The following is a 27,184-nucleotide window of genomic DNA, read 5'->3' as shown; positions in this document are numbered from 1 at the left end:
AAATGCAATATGCACAACTAGGGCCCTAGCCCAAGGGTACCTGCACATGGAATTTTAGACATTTCCTTTCAGACCTTTTTAAGATATATAGCGGTTACAAACTTCAACTATCAAAATCCAAGATGGCGCCTGTTGGCCATCTTGTTTACCGATGGGTCCCAAAATGCAAAATACACTATAGGGCTCTAGGGGAACCTGCAAAAAAAAGTGGTGACAGATCCCTTCTGTACAATCTAATTCCCTTCTGTACTATATCTAATTAAGATATAGCGGTAAAAACCTTCATTATCAAAAATCATGTTCTCTGATTGGTCCCATTTTAGGTTTTTTGTAGTGTTAGTCCTAAATATTTACTTGAGTTTACTTGCTCGAGTGTGTGATTTTGGAGTGTGTAGTTGTGATGGATTTTGTTTCGTTTTGCCGATTCACAAGATTCGGCATTGTGTTCATTGATTTTGTGACCAGGTATGTCTAGTACATTTGTCCAGTTTATAGAGCGGTGCTACCGGACCTGATAAATACCGTTGGTTAGAAATTCGTGCCAGGTCCCTGTGAGTATAACTATCATATATAATTATATATTATACATTGATAAAGCATGGAGCATCATTTATTCTACTGCCATCTACTGTTTTATGCCGGTTGTCCGACGACGTGGTCGTCTCCTTACTGGAATTCAACAGTAGGCTGAAGGAAGACACGTCGCGAATAGGCGAGGAAAAGAACGAAACACTCAGGAACTTGTATTCCAAATGACATTTGACATACTAGCCCTATATATGATAGTAAATTCATCACACGTGCAAAGAATGGTATATACCTAACAAAAACACAATAACACTATACCTGTAATCAGTTCCTGGGGAAATTGAGCGGCTTCTTTTCCAAAACACATGTACCGGAAGTGAAAACGACAATGAAAATTTAAAACCGATTTCCGGAATCCGGAATAGGCAGAATTCCGTCCAAAGAGTTAAAAAAATAATATTTTGTTTTCCTACACTACCGCAAGAGTAAATGTCAGATTGTAGAGGTTGTAGAGGATGAAGGAGCTTCATTCTCAAGTGTACAGTAAATTCTACTGAAAGAAAATTGGGCCTCTTCATTAAAAAGTCGTTTGAACTGAGGAAAGCGGGCTTGCTGAATGCATAAGTTCTTGTTTTATTATTATTGTTTTATACATGTAATGTTATTTTTGTAATTTGCTATCGATCCTTGTTTGTGGATGTAAAAATGTAAAATTTTCTGGAATGAAGTACGAAAAATGTGCAGGAGGACCCTTTTTTCTTTCAAATAAGCATTTTTTAGAAAATTTCAGTCGGCGAAAATGGGGGGGCAAAAAGACATGTTTGCCCCCCGTCCTGGGGAACGGGGCCCCCCCCCCCCCCGCTTCCTACGCCCCTGTGTATGTGAGACTACTATCTGGGTTCCTCAAAACTTAACAGGGGGCAAATTGAGCCACACAGATTGTACATGCAGAGAAAAACCCTGCTCCCAATCTTCATGTTGCAAGGAAGTTCCATCATTGCCACCCTTGTCCTTATGTAACAGGAAAGGAGAAAATGTAGCCAGACCGGGATTCAACCCGGGTCCCTCTGAACACTAGTCGAGTGCTCTACCAACTGAGCTATCAATAGCTACCTGGTCACTGATGATCGACCCAGTCCAATCCCGCTACACTCCTCCCTCCTTTCTCAAAGTCTTCGTCCTCGAAGTTGGGCGCCAATTGTGTAACAGGAGAGGACAAAATGTAGCGGCCAGACCGGGATTCGAACCCGGGACCCTCCGAACACCAGCCGAGTGCTCTACCGACTGAGATTCCCGGACCGTTTTCGATTATACGGTTTGACTGGTTGGACCTAGTTGTTCGTTTCTGAATTAAAGACGGACCTGGTGATTTTATATCGTTTTCAGACGAGCCTTGACAAAGCACTGACAGGCCTGTATAAAAAACTTTAACAAACGGTCTAACCAGTTGTTCCGAATAAAAGAAAACGGCCCAGGTCACCGATGATCGACCCAGTCCAATCCCGCTACACTTAGCACGCTTCCCATTCGCCTTTGACAAACACCGCTTTGTGCTCTTTGACCACAGTACGACGTCTGTCCAATCGAAAAGAGAGGTACAAAGTACATACATCCGAAAAAAATGCTCTAGCGTTTAGATCCACTTCCATGGTCCAGTCATAATAATCTTTCTCCTTAATTTGGTCCCAGCGTCGATGCTGTCCGTATTTCACAATTTTTCATCATTACAACAATCAAATGCTTATACACAGTATAGTTCACTTTCGTTCTTTTTGTCATAGTGAAAACTGTTTAAGTGTAATACACATTTTCTCCGTTTCTCCTAGGTTCAATTTTTTCTTATTTTACAACTTTTTATAAAGTTGCAGCACTGGAAGTATTTTTAATTATTGACTGATCGCAGCAGAAATTTCAGATGTCCAAATCAACTGGCGTCCATCTGAATCTCTTGTCTATGCGCCTTGACGCCATAGATGTTATTTTTTTCGTTTCTCCTCCTCCTCCTCCACCTCCTGATGTCACTCTACACCAGACCTCTCCCTTTCGTCTGCTGCCCACCATCCCCCCCAAAGTCTGCTCTGACATACAGTTACAATTTTGTCTTTGTGCCTTAACATCCTCTCTGTGTCCCCTATAGCCCTCCTTGACGACAGGCAACTTTTTCCCATGTCCTCACATGAACATCTGCTTGTCTTACCTTCTTCAGTGTAGTGATGGGTCAGGCATTCCAACCATGAAATCCTCTAGAAGTGAGGAAGGAATTGTTAACTATTTATTTGATAATCTGCTATACAATCTTACACAGGACAGATGATAATACCGCTAAGCCATCACCTCAGGTGCTCTTTGATGGTCCTATCTAAACCTTCTACAGTTGGTACACCCATTTGGTATCTACAGCACTATTGGCCACGTCAGCCAGGGAAGAAATCCATGCCGGTAGCCAGGTCATGAATTTGTCAGATAATCCAGTGTTGTCAATAAACCACATTCCCTCTGTTTACTGCTCCAATCATTTGATGCTACATGAATCATGGAAGCTGTCGTCATACCATTGACCAAGGCATTTGGTCGGGTTGCCGACTCTTAATGGAATTGTCTCTCCTTGGCCTTTGAGTTGGACCGATTGAGTTATCTTTCCTTTCGAGATGACGAGGCATTTAGATTCTCTTTGTTTGAAGCGCATTCTTGTCATGTTACTGTTTCACTATGTCAGTCTCTAACCGCTAGTGGCGAGGTATCCCACAAGGAGACGGAGGTGGATCCCGCTGAAGTAGTAGGTACTTATCATTCTCTGTATGTGAGTTGGAATAAGGTAGTGTCACTAATGTCTCAATGCCGCTTTCATCAGTGTTGTATGGAACAGTTCCATACGAGTCCAGATAACTGTCATGTCTCCTTTATTCGTTCTTGCTTCACCAAAAAGTTGGCTGATAATACTGGTTTGTTCGACGTATGTATGCATGTTGTTAGACGCATCACAAACTCTGAGAAGTAGTTATTTCCTTCCACGTTTAGCAGATCGTTCTAAATTACCCTATGTTATTTGAGTTTTTCTCTTTCAGTACAAAACATCCGTTTGTTTTCTTTCAGCAGTCAGGTAGGACACCCTCCTCCAAATGAAATTCTGTAATAGTCATAGTCTGACGCTTCAGTAGTTTGGGGCACTTCTTACATATGTACCTTGTATGATATCCCATTTGACATGGGAGCAGACGATGTTCTTGTCTTCCTAACAACGTCTTGAACCTCCTTCCAAGCTTGGTCCTCCTCACTTTAATGTTCATTGGGTGTTTGAACCTGGTCTACTCTCTTACACGGTCATAATGGCTGATTCATATGGGCATCAAGATGCATCTCCCATTAGTGCCAGTTCTTTTCTTTAAACTCCCCCCCTCCCTTTCCTTAATCTATCTGCTGTTTAGGCCTTCAATCATTCTGTCAACTCAAACTCTTCGTTGTCCTAACCTGATCTTCTCCATTTCTTCTGCCTTTCTGAAATGCCTTGACAGTTCGCGAAATTCATTCTTGATGTCCCCTCTCTCCTCTCTCTCCTGTTTGCAGACTTCATCTTTTGTTGATTCTTCCCATTAACAGCACTACTGTGGCATGTTTACCCACTGCTACTCGCCTGTGTCTCACCGGAATGCTTACTAAACTCCCTCTATTTCATCACAGACTCCCAGTTAATGCTGTCTGATGTATTCTGATATCCCTGTTGTTTTTGTAGATCTTTCCACTATGGCATCTGGTTCCTCATTTTCACTTGTCAATGTCATTTGCCTAAGCCATATCAGTGTATCTGTCCTCTTGGGTCAATCACCACACCCCCTTTTTGGTAGACCCTCAGGGCGTTGCTCTTCATTCAGTGTTGCAGCTGGTTATATAGGTGTTCCTTCACAGAAACCACACTTTAGGCTGCCATCCCTCCAGTCTGTTTCAGTCTCTCCTTGATGTCATCCGTCTCTACAGAGGCCATCAACCTGTTCCTGGTCACCATCCAGTCTCCTCTATGGTACATCCTTGCCTGAGACAAATACCCTTGCCTACTACCCTGGCCAACTTACTATTCTGCATAGTTGTGCTACTATGTGGAGCATTATGGGTAAGCCATGGTACCAGGTTACAGATACACCAAAATAAGTTGAAAATTTACCTAGACTTAGGCGCATTCAAGTTGAAAAGACAAAAAAAAAAAAAAAAAAAAAAATAGAGTCAAGGAAATAATAGGCTTCAAAAGTCCCAAAACTCTTAGTTGAGATATGAATTCTTAGTTACAATGTGCATGTTTTTGATCCTTTAGATTCATCTGTATATGTTCTTTAAAAAAGAGAAATGAAAATGAAATTCATTTGTAGCATTTTATTGCATTAAAAATACAAAATATCAAAACAATTTGCACGAACAAACATAAAATCACAGAAATGTACACAAACACTATTGGAACACACTTTTGATTGGCTGGACCATTTCAAAAGTTTAGGTGACAATAATAAGGAAATATTTGTATGTATGTTAATTTCTTATTTTCAATTTATCCCTGTACTTATCTTTGCAGTTAACATCAAAAAATGAAACTTTAAAGATAAAAGATTAACTCATTAAATGGCTGATTGTGGTATATACATGAGATATACATGCCAGTCGCCTCCACATCTACAAAGCCCATTCTAATCTATCAGAGGTATTTCTCTCACTCCATCAGTACCGGCAGAATGAGTTAAATGAAGGGAAGTAACTCTGATAGACAAGAATATCTAAGTGGGATAAGGCATGAGGGATAGGTCAGATCACTGAATGATGTCACGATTATTTTGATATCAACAACAGGAATTTCATAAAAAAGTAAAAGAAATAGTGAAAAAAAACTGTTCTATAGGCCTAGGGCCCAAAAGTACACTGTCACCTTGAACGCCTTTCACCATTTCACAAATACATGTACATTGTGTTTCACTTCTGAAGTTGGGACAAAGAAGTAATTCCAACTGTGTGGACAAAAAAATTGTTAAATTTTCGAAGCGATCTGCCCCTTTATCAAGACACACAAAACGAACACGATTACATAACATGATACGAACAGTAGGCCTGAAGTAGACAAATATTTAACAGCATAATTGAGCACAATTAACCCTTCGGCAAGTGGCAGCCGAAGGCCCGATCTGCCAAAATGTTGCCATGATGTTCGGCAGAAGGCTACAATTTGAGCGATGAAGTTGTATGTACTTACATCATTTCAAGAGTATTACACTAAACACTAACCAGTGTTCTACAAAAACAGATAAACATAAGGTTTTCAATTACATTGATATAAAAGTGCAAAGCTTACAATAATCTTACCAATCACAACAACTAATAACAACAGCCAGGTAATGAGTAATTAAGGAATGTGAAAGTTTACAAAGGACATATAGACATTTCAAAGATTCATAGTCAAATTAACCCATTGAACAGTCCAGGTAAGTACTTTTATTATTATTATCAATGCTAGAACACCTTGCTATTACCCGTCTGTCTTACGACTGTTATGCCAATATCAATGACAAAATGACAGGACATTCAACAATCCAAGATAGCAACCATATATCGAATTTTATCAGATTGGTTGTCCGCAAATAGGACCTTCCACCACTTTTGACTTTTTGACTGCTCTGGGTGGGGGGTCTTATTTACAGTGAAATACAATATACATCTAGTATTACCCCCTTACCCCCCCCCCCCCCCCCCCCCCAGTATTATACCTCACTTTCATTTAGAATGTTCTGATTGGATTGACCTTGATCTCATGACATTGAAGAAGTTTGATATTTCACTGGAATTTGAAGGCGAGGGAAATAACCCTTTAAGGGGAAATAAGCTTTTGGATGTTCCACACGTGACCAAGATGGATGTCATCTACAATGTCAACCAATAATGGCAATGCTGTTTTTTTGGGGTTTTTTTCCCCAAGTTCGCTAAAATTTAGCAACATTGTTAGGAAATATGTTTACGAGTTCTATTACCACAGATTTAGATAGCTTGTTGATATTAAATATAACAAATTAATGGATTAATTTTGATTTCGTTCGGTATAATAAAATTATTATGTCCCTCTGTGGAGAGATACATCTAGAATTGTCTCCCTGGAAAGATTTATTTTCTCGAGGGCAAAGAAAATAACTCTATCCAGAGCCCTCAAGAAAATAACTCTTTCCAGAAAGACAATCCCAGATGTATCCCTCCACAGAGGGACATAATTCTAATATCTACAAGGCCTATGAGAAAAGCTTTTATATGTGGGTTTGCTACTGATCATGGACTTCTTACTGAAGAATCTCAACAACATTGGACTACTAGTACATATACATGTTCATTTGACTTCTGCTATATGCTACGGTGGCTAAGGATGTGTATTGTGTTTTCACACAAAAGAATATGTATCTGCGCACAAAAGTATTGTATTCACATGCAAAAGTATTGTTCCTATGCAAAAATATTTCATTGCCACTATGTGTGTGTTAACATGCTATAATCCTAATTTTTCAAAACCTTTCACAGCCACCATATTATGATATAATTACAATGCAAACTTCATCCTCGTTATGTAATAGCTAGGTTAAAATCATACCAAATATTGAGGTGGTAGAGGCATTGCCTGATTGCTAATTATTTGTAATATAAAAAAGTTGCATTCTTGGCCAAGATATTATACAACAATGCCAGAATCCAGACTGGTTTGATAGTTTCTTTTCAGATATGGAGAATTAATTACTCGATCATCATGTTATATTCTAGTAACATGTATATTGATCTATTTCACACAAAAATTTGTAGTTCTAAAGGGTACATACTAAATTTAAACAATCAAAAACATTTTACCGAATAGTATTGGCATTACGCAGTCGGTCCCCCTTTGGCAATAAGGCCCTCCCCTTTTTACTTAAGGAGACTTATCGCCAGTATAATAGGGTGTTTGCAACCTTAAAAATCTTCACAACATGAATAAATGTACAATGTAGTACTAACTGGGTGCTAAATAGAAATGCATTTGTATCTGTATACCAACAATAACAAAAGTTTTCTTCAAAAGAGTGTAAATGATCCTGAGGTCAAGGATTTGCATTTCAAAGCTTAATTATAATTAAGACATGTGTAGTTACATACCCTGATTGATTAGTCTTGTGAGTCTAAGTTACAATTCAAAGCATCATCACAATAATATCACAATATAATCACACCAATAAAAATGTTGATACTGTGTTAGCTTAAATACCAAGTTTACACACAAACCTCAATCAAGCTATGCTTTATGCCATTATGTGGCAGTGAAACTGACACAACACGAGCAAGGGTTACATCATATAAATTTAATAGACACATATGCACATCAGCCAAGAGTTGTAATAAACATTTTGCTGATCAAGATGTATCCTTGATTTACAGGTTTTCCATGCTTGAATATGGTACAGGCAGGGTGATTGAGGTGTAGGGGAAGTAAACTTAAGGTAATACTGAATGGCACAAAGAGAGGTTAGCATGGTAAACCAGTAGTATAGTGACTAACATAATCTTCATTTCTAGATCAAGACCTTTACTAGAAACCCACATGGTGCTACATACTGACAATTGATTGTTCTTTCTGGGTTTTTCAGTTTTCCACTACCTCCTAAACTTTGCATATCCTTAAATGACAAAGAATATTAATAATGCATAAATTAGTAAATGGTGTAAATGACATTGTGATATTCTTCTTCAAGATCTTTTTACATCAATTTACAGTATCCTATGTCAAAGACATTAATTTGATAGAGTTGATAGGGCTCATAGGGTGGATACCTTTGTGTTCAAGCAAGGAAAATGAAAACAATTGGTCAACATTACAATAAACCAAATTATCAAATTTTGCACTGAATGTAAAATATTGAACTTTCACGTATCAAACTTTACGAACCCATTTTTGTGTGTGAATTATATTCGTGTATAATACTAAACTATAAGTACAATAAATATGCTGATGATTAGAATTCAATTAAGTGTTTAAGCTGTAAATCTCGAAGTTAAATTGCTATGAAAATGTCGTTGGGCATAAAAACACTAAATTAAGTCGCCCCCCAAAAAAGTTAGTTTACACTATCGTACGACATCAAACATAACATGTTGTGTCAGAAATCAAGCATTTCACTTTATAATTGGATTCCTCAGTATTTATTCTATACTGTTTTTGTCTTTATACCATATTCACTGTAATTTCCATCTAGGGCACTTGAAAAATTGTAACATGGGGGTGGGAGGCGCTTATTAGTGAACGAAAGTTGTGGACAATAAAAGCCATATTTTAACTCTCTGAACTTATGACACATTAATCTGTTACAGTAAACATGCCTATGCCTTTTAACCTTTGAGAAACATTAATGTGATGTGATTCATATGCAAATGACTTGCAATTTCATGTGATAAATGATACAATGCTAATGTTAGAGCCATCACATATTATGAAACATTGTTAAATCAATGGAATGTGGGCATTCATACAACCTCAATTCCTTCTTCAGAAAAGGGGACCAGGGCACTTGCTGGAGGAGAGGTGCTAATTACGGCGAATACGGTACATGTAAATAATAGAAAGTGAGTTCCAACAATGACTTTTCATCTCCCGCACTACTAATACTGACTATTACACTATACCCCCAACCTTCATTCAAAATTCTTCATTACATTTTGTGGTGTTGAACACTTGGTGTGACTGTGCTGTCCCCCAGTAGTTCTGTCTATAACAGCCTTTACCCAGACCTGCACCGGGGGCCCTGCCCCTAACACTGACACTAACAGAGAAGTACTAGTAACAACATACAGTATATCGTCCACACCATCTTGTACCACTCTCACCTCATAGTGTAAACTTTTATAATCTAAACTGTCTAAGTTCTTGGGATAATCCCACTCTATTCTAAACACCACAGATTCCTTTCCTACATTTCCGAGCTTTTTTACATTGTTGTTCTTGACATCAGTGTCTGACTTGTCACATCGGATGTTTGGGACCTTGGCTGGGAACATACCTAAGTGGCTACTTGCAAGTGGTTTGCCTATAGCCTCTGTAATGAGTCTGGTGATAGCGGGAATGTCTACCTCTGTGTCCTGGTATATGTGGTACAACCAAGAGGGATCGTTACAACAAAAATGGTCTGGCACCTCTGTCTCACCCATTATAGCGGTCTGTCTTTGTGACGGTAGGTGTCCAATACCACCAAGGTCTTCTGGCCAGTTGGGATGCCCAACAGACTTGGTTTTGTCCAAGTTCTGCCATGCTATGTAGACTAGATTCATCCCTGGGAGCTCTGCTACGGTCCTAAAAGGGGAGTACTTCCTTGGATTGACTGCATATGGAAATAATTCAATAACAAATGACCCAGGTCTTAAAAAGGCTGCTAGGGACATCAACGATCCATGCATTCCAATGAGGCCACGGGAAAATTGCACATATTGCATGATGTCTTTAAAACTATGGGTTTCCAAACTGAGCATAAACACTTTCATATTTATTTCAGCAGAAATTGTTAGCATCAATTCCATTTGATTGATGATTCTACGGTTGTCTTTCCTTGAGAAAAGAACACAATAATCTGCTGATGTCAGCATCATGGTAGGAGGTTTCTGTATATTGAATTGACTTACAATGTAATTAACTGTGTTGTGTAAGAGAAGTCCTGATGCTGTTGTATCTTTCACTGGTGCTTGAGGCTCAGTGTAACCATACTGGTACCATACAGTTGCCATTGACAACCCAACATGACTATCCTCAAAACATAAGATCTGTTCTTGATTTTGATCTGCCATATACATAGGAGATTTAGAGGTGAAAACTGAATACAGATCAGCGAAATTTCCACGATCCCATCCTTCCACAAACACTAACTGGACATCATACTTATCCAGGGAATTTTGTCCAGTGATGAAGTTCAAGGTGAAATGTAGAGGGAAAATGTCATCATGGAACACATGCATGATGTTGTCAGGTTTAAATCTGCTGAAGATTAAACTTTGACCTTTGATCCACCTGACTTTAGAATGGTTAAATGCTGAAGACTTTATATCCATCAGATTAGCTGTATGGTCAGTATAGTTAAGTACAGTTGAGAGACGTAACCATGACCTGCTATTATTGCTAAGCTGTGATCTATCTAAAACACTTTTGTCACCATGGTAAAACAAGAAAGCTTCATTTACAGGACTGTAACACAGGTTCCTGAAACGACAAATCTTGTTCATTTCAGGATAACCATGGCACCAAACTGAGGTTTCAATCGATGGTAAATTGCCCTCTTGTGATTTCTTAGTTTCTGATGGTGCATTGCTGGTTACCGTAACATGTGTACCTCCATCAATGTCTGCCTCCGAGGTAAGCTTACTTGCACCAACTTTACCTTGTAAATGTACTGATTTACTACTTGAAGTTAGAATGGCACTTGAGTAGTCTGCATGTGTAGCTTTAGTTTGTTCATATTCCTCAAAATACCTTCCACTTTCTGCTTCATTTCCTGCTTCATTACTATAACTTGCCTGACTACTCTGAATAAAGTCAGTTTCAAAATACTTGCCCGACTTGCTGCTAAAGTCTGTTCCAGAAACTTTATTTTGTTGTGAAAATGCTCCTTTGCCTTCATACTTTGTTGCCCCTAAATTATCAATATCCTGGTTACTTACAGATTCCTTGTAGCTGGACTGACTTGTTGCAATGTAGTTGATATCCTTATCAATATCCCCCATTCTGCCCCCTTTATGGGGGTGATGGGGCAGGTTTTGTGGGGGTTGGGAGAGGATGGGATGGGGGTAGCACTCCATTTGTAGGTCCTCAACATGTAACCTCAGATTGAAATATTTCTTCACGACCACTGCTAGTAGTGACAGCATGACAGCGTGGGTGATGTAATGCAGATTCATCGTCTTCAATTTTCAGATCACTACAAATCTAAATCCAATTCACTTCATGCCACAAAGTCAGATCTGAAATAAAAGAAACACAAATACCTAAACTTCATTGTGTTAAAGAGCTGATGTAATGTTAGATATATCAACATAAAAAAAAACAATTCTAACACAATTTCTGGTTCAAAAAGTTTTTTCCTTTAAATTGTAAAAGCATTTAAATTTCTTCCATGACTGAAAAACAAAAATAATCAGTCTGAAACAGGATTAAAGTAGTGCAATCCAGCTCTAACATATGACCCAATACATTCTGGTACGCTGCTCTAACTACTGAACTAAAGGGAAATTACTCCTAGCCCTACACTCTTAAATCAATTTAGGTTCTATTTCCAGACGCCTCTGAATATCCTACAGCTTGAACATAAAATGGTCTATGGCACAAAAGAAATGGGACCAGAGTAGTGTGCTGCCAGCCAGCAACTTGCGACCTGACTTCTTGGTCTGCTGCTCTACCAGCTGAGCTAAAGACCACTATGTACTATGTATACTATCAGTATATATAACAAAATATTATATATTACATGTTCATAATGTACAATGTTTATGTGCAGGTCTTTAAAGGCCCACTACCTTTCCGAACCGGTTTTTGATTTTTGAAATGGGAATGTAAAACGATATTAATAATTTTGTCGAGTGGCAAAAGTTATTAACTTAACGTTAATACTACACTTATTATCACCTCCTAAACAATTTAATTAAAATAAATAAAATGTTAATTTTCATAACGCGGGTCGTCTTATGTTTTCCCCCGTCGTCCTAAATACCGCGCAGTAGTTGACTATCACTGCGGCAGACGGTAAAACAGCGAAATGACTCTCCATTGTTATCATATATTACGCAGGAAATCTTGCATATGTTTGGTGTTGTAACCTCATCTTAGGCCATCGGTATATATTTTCTGAGGTAATTAATGTTTTTAAGAAATCTTTATATTTTGCTCCGGAAAGGTAGTGGGCCTTTAATGTAAAAGAATAATTAATTAATTATCATTATTTGACAATTGTAGAAGTATTTAATGGGTTTTTTTTCATATCTATGAAAAAATGTATATTTCTTTTTTAAATCTTTAAGTACTCCTGTAATACATTATGTGCCTTTGCTTTCTTCTGTCTATATGTAATACTGGGTCAAGGTCTATAACTCGGCTGGCCATATATATAGCACTACATAATTTCAGAAAAAGCATGATTATTAACAAACCGTATAAGATGTGACTATGGGAATTCTCTCAATCGACAGCCAGATAATTTATCTTTAATTTGGTATATGATACAATATATATATATATATGACACTAGGTATCAAGAAACATCGGAAAACAGCCAGATTCCATCTGGTCGGACACTGTGGTGTCCACTGATAAACACGTCAGGGCTCTAAACCACAATTATCTCAATATCTTGCTGTCGATTGAGAGTATTCCCATTGTCACATCTTATAAGGTTTGTTAATAATCATACTTTTTCTGAAATTGGGTAGTGTAAAATGGCCGGCCGAGTTATAGACCTTGATCCAGTACTACATATAGAGAGAACAAGAGGCCCAGAGGGCCTGTATCGCTCACCTGGTTTGTAATGCCAAGTAATGTTCTAAATACAGGTTCATTGTTTCTTTTCCTCTAATTCACCTACTGGGCCCTACCCATCTTGCCCCCGGGGGGTCAGAGCCAACATTTATAGAAGTTCTGTTCCCCTTCCCCCATGGATGTTTGTGGCCAAATTTAGTCACAATCCATGCGGAACTTTACGACTAGTAGCGATTTAAAGGATTTACCTCTATTACCCCTATTGGGCCCCGCCCCTCCTGCCCCCGGGGGGTCAGAGCCAACATTTATAGAAGTTCTCTTTCCCTTCCCCCAAGTATGTTTGTGGCCAAATTTGGTCACAATCCATGCAGAACTCTAGGACAAGTAGCGATTTATAGGATTTACCTCTATTTCCCCTATTGGGCCCCGCCCCTCCTGCCCCCAGGGGGTCAGAGCCAAACTTTATACAAGTTCTGTTCCCCTTCCCCCAAGGATGTTTGTGGCCAAATTTGGTTACAATCCATGCAGAACTCTAGGACAAGTAGCGATTTATAGGATTTACCTCTATTTCCCCTATTGGGCCCCGCCCCTCCTGCCCCCGGGGGGTCAGAGCCTAACTTCATACAAGTTCTGTTCCCCTTCCCCCAAGGATGTTTGTGGCCAAATTTGGTTACAATCCATGCAGAACTCTAGGACAAGTAGCGATTTATAGGATTTACCTCTATTTCCCCTATTGGGCCCCCGCCCCTCCTGCCCCCAGGGGGTCAGAGCCAAACTTTATACAAGTTCTGTTCCCCTTCCCCCAAGGATGTTTGTGGCCAAATTTGGTTACAATCCATGCAGAACTCTAGGACAAGTAGCGATTTATAGGATTTACCTCTATTTCCCCTATTGGGCCCCGCCCCTCCTGCCCCCGGGGGGTCAGAGCCAAACTTTATACAAGTTCTGTTCCCCTTCCCCCAAGGATGTTTGTGGCCAAATTTGGTTACAATCCATGCAGAACTCTAGGACAAGTAGCGATTTATAGGATTTACCTCTATTTCCCCTATTGGGCCCCGCTCCTCCTGCCCCCGGGGGGGTCAGAGCCAAACTTTATACAAGTTCTGTTCCCCTTCCCCCAAGGATGTTTGTGGCCAAATTTGGTTACAATCCATGCAGAACTCTATGACTAGTAGCGATTTAAAGGAAATGTTGACGGACGGACGACGGACGGACGACGGACGCCGCGCCATGACATAAGCTCACCGGCCCTTCGGGCCAGGTGAGCTAAAAATGTCTATATTGCAAAACGCCTGTGTCTGCACACTAACCTAAACAAGATACAAGATACAAGAAACTTTATTTAGTGTCTAATATATAAAACATGGTAACATAAGCTCGGTCGAGCTTGTATTTCGACAAAACAAAGTATATTGTATATATAACAGAAATTAAACTAAAGCATCACAGTCGTCAGTAATTATAAGTACAGGCACTACATAAGCTATCACAGAATTGTTCACAAATTTATATTAAAAGGGGTGGCAACACAAGCAACAAAGCAAACCAAAATAAAAATAAAATAAAGACATAAAGACATGTGTTACACCACAGGATGCAGGGAGACATTAAGAACAAAGTTTACACTTACAGTCCAGGCCGTCCCACTTACGGAGCAGCCTCCAAAACTCTGCATAGTTTTCAACCTTACGCAGGTCATTTGGGAGGCTGTTCCATATGCGGGACGTACCTGAATGATTTCTTACCATACCTGGTGGTGTTAACTCTGGGTAGGTTTGCTTTGTTTTCAGATCAGAAATTATAAGTGTTTTCTTGTTTTTTAATAAGGTTACATATGTAGTCAGGAGCAATATTTGTTAAAAGCATCATGAAAGTTTAGGGTTGCAGCTGTTTCCATTAATCTTTTATTTACCTGTATTTACTTAATTGTCACAAGTGTTGACATTCTTTGTGAAAGTTATAAAGATGATTGGACAACATCGTGACATTTCTTGCGAAGACTTGTTTTCAATCTTATCTAGCCGTTGTTTACAAACATCTTCATCTAAACCGGTGCGTGTGTCTCTGTCCCGAACACAAGATTGCGCATGTCCATCAAAGTGAAAGTAAAACTATAACGTTAGATACATTTGTACTGCAGAAAACAGTGACATCATCTTTCGATGGTTGTTGTCAATATGTCAATTTAATGGAAATAATTAAAAGGTCTGTTCTGTGATTCTTTAAAAATAACAAACAATGATGATTACGCCTACTTACTACTTCCATCAAGAACCGGATGTCAGGGCGTTATCGGAACTCTTCAAATTAGAAGGTAGATATTCTCAGCTAGGAATTCGAAGTGGTTATGTGTGGAAACAGCTATTATTACAAGTTTTAATTATAATGAGTCGTACCGGTGCCGAGATGAGGGCTAGGTAAATATAAATTGAGTATTTTGTTTGAATTAAGTCAAAGGTGTAATGAGACTGGTTGAGATTTTCATATTCATCTCACTGATCCATGATGCATTCGTGACTTGACTTGTCCGCTTTGACAGTTTACGCGGCTACACACTTTTTCAATCACCATACAGATTTTGGTCATTTAAGTTTTTTTGAGTCATTGGTGCATTTTATCTACTGAAAATTTCTGTTTATCAATAGGTTTTTTATTAATGATTACATAACGTCAAACGTGTACCCCCTTCCATAGCTTTTATTCTTTCAGTCACAATAATGCTAACGTTACTGACTGATTGATGAACCAACGTCATGTAAAGTGTTTTATTTTAGTTTGCTATTTACAGCAATGTTAATATTAATAATTGATTATTGGAGATTGATTTTGTAAATACTTTACATTATGAATGATATAAAACAAGATGTACTGCATTGATAAAAAAAAAAAATGCACTGTAAATAACCCCTTCCCCCACGCCACTGAGCCGATCACTCACCTAAAATCGTCACTATTGATGGATGGTGATAAACCAAAGAAGAAGATATATAAATAGATTTTTATTTTTTCAGAACAATATTGCTTTTAGTTTTCCTTTTCTATTGATCAAAAACAAATTCAGCTCCTATTATCAATTTATCATATCCACAGTCACACCCTTGAAATCACACATTCCGCAAAATACTTACCTATCATAGTCCAATCCAATTTAAAATGGGACAAACATATCAATTCAATTACATTTAAAGTAACCCAGTCATTAAGCTTCTTGAAACAAAATCTGAAAATCATGCATCCCTCTATTTCTTTATCTCTATGTACCACTCTGTCTGCACGCAGTGGTGGGAAAACTTGATATTTATGTTGTTGTAAAGGTATGTAAGATGCTTGCGCGTTTGAAAAGACAATCGGGGATCAATCTAGGTTTTGGGGGAACCTACCCTTTTTCAAAATAGGGGAAAAGTTTGGCGAAATATAGGGGAATTTGAATCTTCTTATTTTGGTCCAAAATTATATTCATTTTGACGAAAAAGTACTGTAAAACAACTTATTTTATTTTTAGATTTAGTAAAGCAATATTTTAAGCTCAATAATGAAAATTTTTAGTTTATCATAAAATATGCAGTAGCTGTATGATAAATATGAAGAAATTTGCCGACAAAAGTCTAAAAAATAAGTCACAGGGGAAATAGTGTTACAAAACCGGTCATTTTTAGCTTCAAATGGGAATTTTTCAAATCTTCAGGGGGAATTTTAGGCCAGAGGGGAATTCATTCCTTGAGGGGAATTTACCCATAAACGGTAATAAATCAGAGCTAGATTGATCCCTGACAATGCACGAATAATTCAAACATCTGAGTGATTAGGAAACTGTGACTAGTGAAAATGAACCCTATAAAAATTTGCCCATTTTCGTCAGATTCCCGTACAAAAAGTGAGGAGAGGTTAAAATTTTTTTTGTAGCTTGACACACAAAACATTATATTGATAAATATCATTATATAGAATTACTTAATTAGATTTTCATTTAAAAGAAAAAATGTGGTGAGGTCGAAAAATTTCTCCTAAAAACACGAAATTCCCAATCTAGCTGCCATGGGCGCCGTTTGAAAAATGGTGGAATCGGCCGTGGTATAGTTCCCGTAGTCAGGTATAGTTTCCCATAGTCAAGAAGGACAGGGACCATGGCTATAATCCAATCGCATTCCTAATAATTATCATGTGATGTACTAAATATTCATATTTTAACAGTGCATGACTTAAACTTCATCATGAAGTACTGTAGGGTTGGAAACCATTAAGAACAAAACAATATGATACAGTTATTGTTACTGGTAGTGGTATTTTGACAATACTGATACTTTTGAAGAAATACACTGGTTATCTAACATATTACATATAGATTTAATTTGCTTTTAAATATCATTGTAATTATTTAGCAAAAGACTCAGGTTGTTGTGCAAACAATGTTTATTTCATTATTAAACAGAACATATATGTACTGCAAGACTTCTGAAGATCATATTCTTACATATACGGTCAGCTACTTGTCTCCTTTATTTAATCACTTTTTACATGTGGATTTTCTTAGAAAATCATTTGTTCTTTTTTTCAAAATACAGATAAGAGTATAATATTGGTACTTTTTAAAACAGGTATATATATAGTCTTTTGTCTGTTGTCGTCCGTCGTGTGCCGTCTGTCTTGCGACATCCGTTAACATTTCCTTGTGAATGCGATAACTTGAGTAAATAAAAAGTAATAATAATGTAAATATAAAAGCTGTTACCATTAAATCAAACAACAACAGAAATCTTTATATGTAACTGAGGGAAAATATCTCTTCTTAAAATGCTACTAATTCCAATTATAAAATAATTGTGTGTTATAAATGAAGTAAAAATTACCTGTTATATAAGAATTCAGATTATTGATGTGTGTGTTTATCATGTTTTGTTTTCAGTGAAACTCAGTCAAAGTTCATACAAGATCGTGTATCCCTTGTGGAAAAACATTTTGGACAGCTATGTGATACAATGTCTTCTATAACGAGGAAAACAGCACGACTAAGAGACAAAGGTAAGTTGTGACAGAGATACTCTATGTTCTAACATGAATCTCTGTCTGGTCTAGTTAGCACTAGGCTATCAGTTAGACTGAATCATAGCCAACACACTTGTAGCTGTGTAATTATTCATAAATACTTTACATTTTCCTTTTTTTCCATTTTCATGCCCTTGGCATATAATAGGGGGAGTTGATATAACCTATGGCTAGTCTATCGCGTCACCTGTTCCCATTTCAGATGGAGTAGGTCAGATAAATTAAATGAGAAAAGCATAAAATGCCACGTTAAAATGGTCTGGTAGCATGAAACTTAGGCTCATTGGAACATTTCCCATAGTGTTAAAAAGACATTAGGTAGTTGTAAACAGCCTAATAACCCCACAACATGAAGATATATTGTGTAACATGTATAAAGCAATCTAAGTAGTAACATAACATATGTTCTACATAAGAGATAATCTACCAGCTGGGGTATAATGGTATGAACATTTTTTATCATTTGCTTTTCAGGAGACCAGTTGGCTAAAGACATAACCACCTACTCTGAGGCCGACTCTCACAACCCATCCATGCTAAGATGTCTTACAGAATTTGCATCAAACCTTTCAGCTATACAAGATTATAGACAAGCAGAGGTAATTGAATGTGACAATGTTTTTATATTCTTCAGTCATTCTTTTGAACTTAAGTTTAGAAAAATTCAAACAAAGAATTCAACAATAGAATATCCCAAACAAGATTATTATCATATATATCATCTTCTAGTGCATCGAAAATCTGCAGTACAATTTGAGTAGGTTATAAGTAAAAACAAACCGTTCTAGATCTGTAGTCTTATTTGAATACATGTTATATTGCTTTGGTTTATCACCGTCAAGTTTTACTTTTTAGCCCACCATCATCAGATGGTGGGCTATTCAAATCGCCTTTCGTCCGTGGTCCGTCGTCCGTCCGTCCTTCCGTCCGTCCGTCCGTCCGTCCGTCCGTCCGTCCGTCCGTCCGTCCGTCCTTCCGTCCGTCCTTCCGTCCGTCCGTCCGTCCGTCCGTTAACAATTCTTGTTACCGCTATTTCTCTAAAAGTACTGAAGGGATCTTTCTCAAATTTCATATGTAAGTTCCCCTAGGACCCTAGTTGTGCATATTGTATTTTGGGACTAATCGGTCAACAAGATGGCCGACAGGCAGCCATCTTGGATTTTGATAGTTAAAGTTTGTTACGGCTAATTCTCAAAAAGTACTAAAGGGAATGTTCTCAAATTTCATATGTAGGTTCCCCTAGGACCCTAGTAGTGCATATTGCATTTTCGGACTGATCGGTCAACAAGATGGCCGCCAGGTAGCCATCTTGGATTTTGATAGTTAAAGTTTGTTACCGCTATTTCTCAGAAAGCACTGAAGGGATCTTTCTCAAATTTCATATGTAGGTTCCCCTAGGACCCTAGTTGTGCATATTGTATTTTGGGACTGATCGGTCAACAAGATGGCCGCCAGGCAGCCATCTTGGATTTTGATAGTTAAAGTTTGTTACCGCTATTTCTCAGAAAGTACTGAAGGGATCTTTCTCAAATTTCATATGTAGGTTCCCCTAGGACCCTAGTTGTGCATATTGCATTTTGGGACTGATCGGTCAACAAGATGGCCGACCAGCCGCCATCTTGGATTTTGATAGTTAAAGTTTGTTACCGCTATTTCTCAGAAAGTACTGAAGGGATTGTTCTCAAATTTCATATGTAGGTTCCCCTAGGACCCTAGTAGTGCATATTGCATTTTGGGACTGATCGGTCAACAAGATGGCCGCCAGGTAGCCATCTTGGATTTTGATAGTTAAAGTTTGTTACTGCTATTTCTCAGAAAGCACTGAAGGGATCTTTCTCAAATTTCATATGTAGGTTCCCCTAGGACCCCAGTTGTGCATATTGCATTTTGGGACTGATCGGTCAACAAGATGGCCGCCAGGTAGCCATCTTGGAATTTGATAGTTAAAGTTTGTTACCGCTATTTCTCAGAAAGTACTGAAGGGATCTTTCTCAAATTTCATATGTAGGTTCCCCTAGGACCCCAGTTGTGCATATTGCATTTTTGGACTGATCGGTCAACAAGATGGTTGACCAGTGGCCATCTTGGATTTTGATAGATAAAGTTTGTTACCGCTATTTCTCAGAAAGTATTGAAGGGATTGTTCTCAAATTTCATATGTAGGTTCCTTTATGACCCTAGTTCTGCATATTACATTTTGGGACTGATCGGTCAACAAGATGGCCGACCAGCAGTCATCTTGGATTTTGATAGTTAAAGTTTGTTACCGCTATTTCTCAGAAAGTATTGAAGGGATTGTTCTCAAATTTCATATGTAGGTTCCCCTAGGACCCTAGTTGTGCCTATTGCATTTTGTGACCACCATCTTGGATTTTGATAGTTTAAAGTTTGAAAAGCAGAAAAAAGAAGTGTAAGTTTGAAAAGCAGAGAAAAGATCCCTCTTTCATTTGTCAGACATAGATCAATCTTTGGTGGGCGCCAAGATCCCTCTGGGATCTCTTGTTGTGTAAAGCATACAAACACACTGAATTATTTTAACAATTTTTTTCAGGTAACAAGACTTGATGCCAAAGTTGTACAGCCCTTGAGTAACTATGGAATTAAGTGCAAACAAGCGAAAAATGACCTGAAATCAGCATTTACAGCCCAGGAAAGAGAATCAAAACAGAAGAAAAAGCTGGACATGCTCAGACAAAAGAACCCAGGAGACCGATCGCAGATCTCACAGGCGGAGACCGAGCTACAGAAAGCCAGTGTTGAGGCATCTCGAACATCAAAGAACCTTCATCAACAAGTTGACAAGTTTGAATTGGAAAAACTTAAAGATATAAAGGTGTGGGTCAAATCTGTATCATAATGACAGAGAGATGGATAAAATTGCTATCATAAAACATGTGTGTTTATATATAAAATTTGTATGAAAAAATAATAAAATTCAGATTTCGCCGCAAGGCCTTTCTGCCGTTACAGGCATCTTTAAGCCTGAAGACGCCTGTGAAGGCATAAAGGCCTTTTGGCGATGTCCGAGTTATATATTTTTTTCGTTAAAATTTTCATTCATAAGGAACCTGCCATTGTATTTTACTCTATACAGTTTGTATTATATTACCATGTTAACACAGTTACCATACAGTATACAGTTTTAAAAATGTCTGAAAAGTTTGTTTTATCAATAATTATTTTCATTCTTTATTTGATTTTCACTTAAGCTGAAATTCATATTAAAAATACTACCTTAGATGTATGAATTATTTACATTAAAAGTTTCTAGATCATATTTTGAACTATTTGAATATGTGTTTTAATACCAGAAATTCCATAATATTCCAGAAAATGTTAAGTGACTTTGTGAACATTGAGATGATGTTCCATGCTAAAGCCCTGGAGATGTACACTCAGTGCTACCAGAATATATCATCTGTTGATGTCGAGGAGGACATGGAAGTGAGTTTTTTTTCTTTACCAGGAGCTTTTATGTACAGTGATTTTCATAATCAATAATTTCAGGGGAAAACTTGAAATATGCGTTCACATGAAAATTGGAAAAATACATTACTCTAGGGGAAGGGTCCTTTAATCAGCCCCAAATTCACCAAATTAAGGTGAATGATATAGGGACCTTGCTACACTTACTGAATTTTTTTCCATATAAAATACTAGAAGTATTAATTATGATAGAGAGCAATAGCAGAAAATCTGGGTAATACCAAAACATTTTACTTAAAGATTAGTATGAAAAGTTGAAATAATGACATGTATATGTCTTAAAGGCCCATTACCTTTCTGGAGCAAAATATTAAGGTTTTTATTAAAAAACATTAATAACATCAGAAAATGCATACCGATGACCTAAAATAAGGTTATGACACCAAACATATGCAAGATTTCTTGCGTAATATATGAAAACAGTGGAGAGTCAATTCGCTGTTTTGCCGTCTGGCGCAATGATAATCAACTACCGTGCGGTATTTAGGACGACGGCGGGAAACATAATACGACCCGCGTTATGAAAATAAACATTTTATTTATTTTAATCAAATTGTTCAGAAGGTGATGATAAATGTAGTATGAACGGTAAGTTAATAATTTTTAAGACTTTACAATATTATCGATCTTGTTTTACATTCCCATTTTAAAAATTAAAGGCCGTTTCGGAAAGGTAGTGGGCCTTTAAAGATTAGTATATATATATGAAAATTGGAAATAATGACATGTATATCAAATGACTAAATATATATTTTTTTATAAATCAAAGCCTGAAAATTGACTTCCTGTATTTTATTGTATAATAATTTATTTTGATTACAGGAATTCCGTTCAAAGCTCACCCCTCCAAATTCTGCAGCCAGGATGAATATGGTCAGATCTTCGTCCTATTCCTCTCTCAACTCCAACACTAACTCTAAGCAGACAACGCCTGTCAAAATGAACAGACAACAATCAGCCCCTACAAGTACTCAATCCACTCCCACCAAACCACCCACAGGAACACAGTCAAGAACACGAATACCAGTAAGTAGGATATTGATAATCACATTCATAAAGGATCATTTCCATCATTATAGTTCTAACATTAACACAGGACTAGTTTATAAAAAAACTGTCACAATTATACCTGTATATATCTATTCTGAAGCATGGTGGAATAATAATAGTGACAGAAGTATGTTTTAAACAAGTGTAACATATTATTTAATCATGGAGGAGACATAATGCGAATAACATTAGGCTGGTAACTAAAGCAGTAAGATTCCTGAGCACTCTGTTTGTTCTATTTGACTTGGTTGTAAATTTTTATGTGGTAGACAGCACAAGAGACTTTATAAAAGCTTGTACTGCAGTGCTAAAATTGTAAATCCTTCCATTGTATATTTGATTATCATGGAGTTTAAAAAGACAATGGCTTACTAGGATAAGCCAAATAACCTTAAGTAATTTATTAACACAGGACAAGGCTAATTGCCCATGTAATAGATGATTTATTCAGACTTGTTATGTTGCAGTGATTTAGAGATAATTATTGTTTTTGTGAAATAACTTACATAGACCTTCTTCATAATAAATATTTCGACCTTTAAATAATGATGTTGTCTGTTACAAATAGGTAATGGATCTTGATGATGATGATGATGATGACGACGACGATGAAGATGACGACGATGAAGAGGAGGAAACAGATGATGAAGACGATGTTACAGAATCAGAATTATCGACAGCAAGATCTCAACAAAAACAGCAGCCACAGCCACGCCGTGTTTTACCGCGGTAGGACCACAGGATATTATAATGACTATAGTCTACAGATCTGTGATATGCACCATCCGTCCATGGCTACAGGGGAGTAAACCCGGCCTGTTACTAGAAACACTGTGTATACCTGACTCTGTGGAGTTAAGTTTTATACTTATTCATAAAGAAGCCAACATGATGAAAGCCAGTAAAAAATTGCAAGCTTGTTTTATTTCTTCAGAAACAATCTCATTGAAATAGCATGGGGGCATTTTGGGAGTTTATGTATTTGAATATATGATAAGATATTGTATAATTTAGAAATGGTGTGATCTGATATAAAGTTTTCTTTGTCTCCTTCACTTCACTTATAGTCAAACTTGACTTCAGAATTTCACTTGTACACAGTTTTCTGAAGACTAGTTCCTTGTAGTGCCATATCTAATTAACATTGAAAGTTATATTCTATGAAAGTTTTTTTCTGATAATAATGGAAGCTTGTAAATGTATGTATAGTCAATTATATTAGCGCGATACTGACCCCTTTACCCTTACAAAAACCAATCACGCTGTCTTATCTCCTATTAGACTGTCTTTAGGGGCCACTATGTATGGCCTATTGGTTCTTATGTCCTTCATTCTACCTCCTGCCCTCAACATCTAGATGGCTAGTTCAAGGTTCACATGGACAATTGTTTGGTACTGGCCATAGGATAGCTTGATCATAATTAATCTCTACAAAAATGATATATTACAGAAATCAAAATTCTTCTGTCAAACCTAAAAATTTTGGTTTATTAAACTTGAAATAAATTGATGGCGTAGAGATGCTGTTACCAGCATTACCTCAATATGAGGCTTTTAACTTATGTACCTTAAATTTGATTTTTGTGCCAGATATTAATTTAAAAGTGTTTTGTATCAATGTTATTACCTGTTCATACAAATATATGATATAATATGACAACATCTGTGGTTTATATATTACTCTAATAAAATATTGATATGTTTATACTCCTACAATGTTAGAGGTATAGCATGACTAAACACTTTTGAAACATTACGCTGTGTTGATTAAGTGTCCGATAAAAAATTGGGTGACCAGTGAACTCTCATGTTATTAATGTAATATGTTATTTATTGAAGGTGAATATTTATAGATATAGGTGTGAAATTAAATGTCATGAGCATGTATTCCTGTCAATTAAGATACATCGGTCTTGTTAGTCATTCCTGTACGGTGCTGTAGGGATTAAAAAGGGTGATGGATAACTGTGTATATAGGTACTAGATTTTCATACTACACACTGGATGTGATAGTCAAACAAGTTTTTCTACTAATTATAACTGTCCTTTGTCTCTTCATACTTTTGTTTCATTTGTAAAAAAAACATGTGTTTAATTTATATTCATATGGAGGCAATGAGTTTGTTCATTGCGCATTTGACTTCATTATCAATTAATGATAATTACAATTTATATCAAATTTTTGTATGTTGGAGTACTTGCTTTTTTTCGTGAGAGGTTAAAGCTATATGTGCAGTAATGGTATTTTCGACAGACTTTTATATCTGGAATTACTGGCGTGAATAAAATGGAAACCTTAAAGCTGACAGATGTATATTTTTTAACTTGCATTTCAGCTTTAACAAGACAGATTCTGTGTATGGCTTATTTAAATATAAGAAATTGACAATGCACGAATATTTCTACCCCCAAATATGTATCAAAGAAGAAATCGGGAAATTTTCTGGTTGCAAAATTTAAATAACTATACAGTATTTATTTGACCAGGGCAACCGAGTCCATGGCAGTAGTTTACTGCACAGAAATCAATGATAATTATTGCTGAAACTTGCCATTAAGGTGTTGCTCATTGCTGCTTGTGCAAGACTCTGCATAGGAAACCTCCTTCAACTTTACAAACAGCTGGAAAATTTAGTAGTTTGTTCACTCCCAGGGAATAGAAAGGCATCATCATTGACTTCTTGTTACTGTAAAGTTACCTTTTTGAACACAGGCACTACATGGCACAAAATTATATTACAAGTATTTGTATTACTGTCAAGGTGTTGTATCATTTTATGTCTGGCTCTATAAGATGCAGTTTTGAAATATTTTTAGCAATGATAAATATGGAGAATGTTTGATAAAGACTAGGCATAAAATGGGAAGGGAAAGTGGCACATCTTTTCAAAGTGTCTGCCATATGTTTTGTAATATTGAAATAGGTGAAGTTTCATTCCTTTACTAGAATCTGTTTAAACATGGCTCATTGATGTGCATTAAATTTTATGATGATTTTACTATGCACAAATGTTTTTGTATAGGGTGTGTAAGCCCCCTATGTAAGATAAAATTGTTGTTTCCATAGCAATTACAAGATGTCCTTGGGAACTTCCAGATATTGAGAAGAAAATGTTTTGAAGAGGGAACATTTTTAGACCAACAGACTTCAGAATTATTTTTTTTTCTTATTACTGAATCTGTTATTTGATAAAGACTGATATATTTTCAAACAAGTATATTTGGGATGTATTCAAAATTAATTATTCTATTAGTAGTTCTACCCCGTGTTGTATCTGTTTACAGTGTATATTTACTGTTGCCTCATGTGTGTACTTGGATGCTAGCTAGTTTATTTCTGTATGATTCACGATACGACTGAATGATTCACTGTTAATTACGAGTTATATTCATTACTATATGTTACATGCATGATTTAATATTTTTAAAAACATGAATACATTATTGACCTTTAATCAAAGTTTTATGTTGTTTATCTTCAAATTGATTGTACAGTAACTTGTGTGGATGGCCAAAGGCAAAGTTGTGAGTCTGGTATTGAAAGAGTTCGACCCTACTATTCCCTATTTTGTTAGGCTACCTACACTAAGACTGGTGTCATTTGGACATTTCTAACCTACCATCACCAGATCATCAAAATGCCAAATCTCAAAATGTCAGACTCACAACTTAATGATCAGCACTCTCACAGCAGAACAGAAATATTTTGAGAATCAAGGTGTTCTAATAAATGCATCACTCAAATTGTCCTTATACAATTTATTCTACAAAGTTTATATCAAGAGTTTGTAACTTTTGGTGGTGAATAACATATTAAAGACTCTTCATGATTCGTGAGTATGGAAATTACGGCACATATAACTTTAAACAAATTTTTTGTAAATGACATGGTATTTTGTTTCAATATGTAACAAATATCATAGATTTGCATTTTTAGATTATAGTCCAACATTTTAGAGGTATAGCACGACAAGACCTTAAAACACCATGTGTCATTTAGCTAAAAACAAAGCTTAAAGATGCTCCACCACTAACAAATGGTAATTTTTCACTATCAAAAACAGGAGCAGACGATTTAGTATTTTCTATAGTTACAAAAGTTACCTACTTTACACCATTACCACCATTGAAAAGTTTGAGCTTCTAATTTTACTTCAAGTTAAAAATATGAAAAATAATTAATTGCATCCCGAAAAAATTCCGTGGTACTATATCTTATATGGAATGAAGTGATGATTGCGCATGCACCAAAGGCGAAATAAATTATTTTATGTTATTTTTGTGTTAATTAGGCATATATATACACGATTAAACAGCAATTATTGTTCAAATGACAAATATCATTTATGCTCTGTCGGCGGTGGAGCATCTTTAATAAAATTTAGTATTTTACTTAGTATTTTAGTATTTTCATATAATTAATTTTTCTTTGTTTTCATACCAAATCTGGCTTTCTGATTGGCCAATATTTTTTTTGCATACCACTATGAAAAAAAAAATCCGAGAATGGCGCGAAACCCCGACGTTATCGTGACGTCACAATAGAGACATTGACGTTGCGTATTGATTCGGAAAAAAGAGTCCCTTGAA

At 36.8% G+C, this 27,184-nt stretch overlaps 3 protein-coding genes across 4 annotated transcripts in view; 1 reads left to right on the top strand and 2 right to left on the bottom strand.

Annotated features, from left to right (window-relative positions):
- The window catches only part of LOC138315715 (TOX high mobility group box family member 4-like), an 82,196-nt gene extending 81,280 nt beyond the window's left edge, over positions 1 to 916 (bottom strand). The window contains exon 1 of one of the 2 annotated variants that reach the window (XM_069256948.1): positions 847 to 916. The gene's annotated coding sequence lies outside the window, so the exon portion shown is untranslated. The remainder of the gene's footprint in view (positions 1 to 846) is intronic. The other variant, XM_069256947.1, reaches the window with a different exon arrangement.
- Positions 917 to 8,470: 7,554 nt separating this feature from the next.
- LOC138315711 (protein O-linked-mannose beta-1,4-N-acetylglucosaminyltransferase 2-like) lies at positions 8,471 to 15,288 on the bottom strand. Its single transcript, XM_069256940.1, has 2 exons — positions 14,928 to 15,288; positions 8,471 to 11,508 (listed from the first exon to the last, which is right to left on the bottom strand). The coding sequence occupies exon 2, from the start codon at positions 11,443 to 11,445 to the stop codon at positions 9,199 to 9,201; it is 2,247 nt and encodes a 748-aa protein (XP_069113041.1). The 5' UTR covers positions 11,446 to 11,508; positions 14,928 to 15,288; the 3' UTR covers positions 8,471 to 9,198.
- On the top strand, positions 15,239 to 26,049 carry LOC138315712 (CBY1-interacting BAR domain-containing protein 1-like). Its single transcript, XM_069256941.1, has 7 exons — positions 15,239 to 15,432; positions 17,919 to 18,034; positions 18,533 to 18,657; positions 20,610 to 20,891; positions 21,389 to 21,502; positions 22,367 to 22,570; positions 23,163 to 26,049. The coding sequence occupies exons 1-7, from the start codon at positions 15,254 to 15,256 to the stop codon at positions 23,325 to 23,327; spliced, it is 1,185 nt and encodes a 394-aa protein (XP_069113042.1). The 5' UTR covers positions 15,239 to 15,253; the 3' UTR covers positions 23,328 to 26,049.
- Positions 26,050 to 27,184: the final 1,135 nt, after the last annotated feature.

The sequence above is a fragment of the Argopecten irradians genome, chromosome 2, assembly GCF_041381155.1.
Source record: "Argopecten irradians isolate NY chromosome 2, Ai_NY, whole genome shotgun sequence".
In the NCBI taxonomy this organism is placed as follows: Eukaryota; Metazoa; Mollusca; class Bivalvia; order Pectinida; family Pectinidae; genus Argopecten; species Argopecten irradians.
Note: the sequence above shows the minus strand (reverse complement) of the source record. Positions and strands in the feature narration are given on the sequence as shown.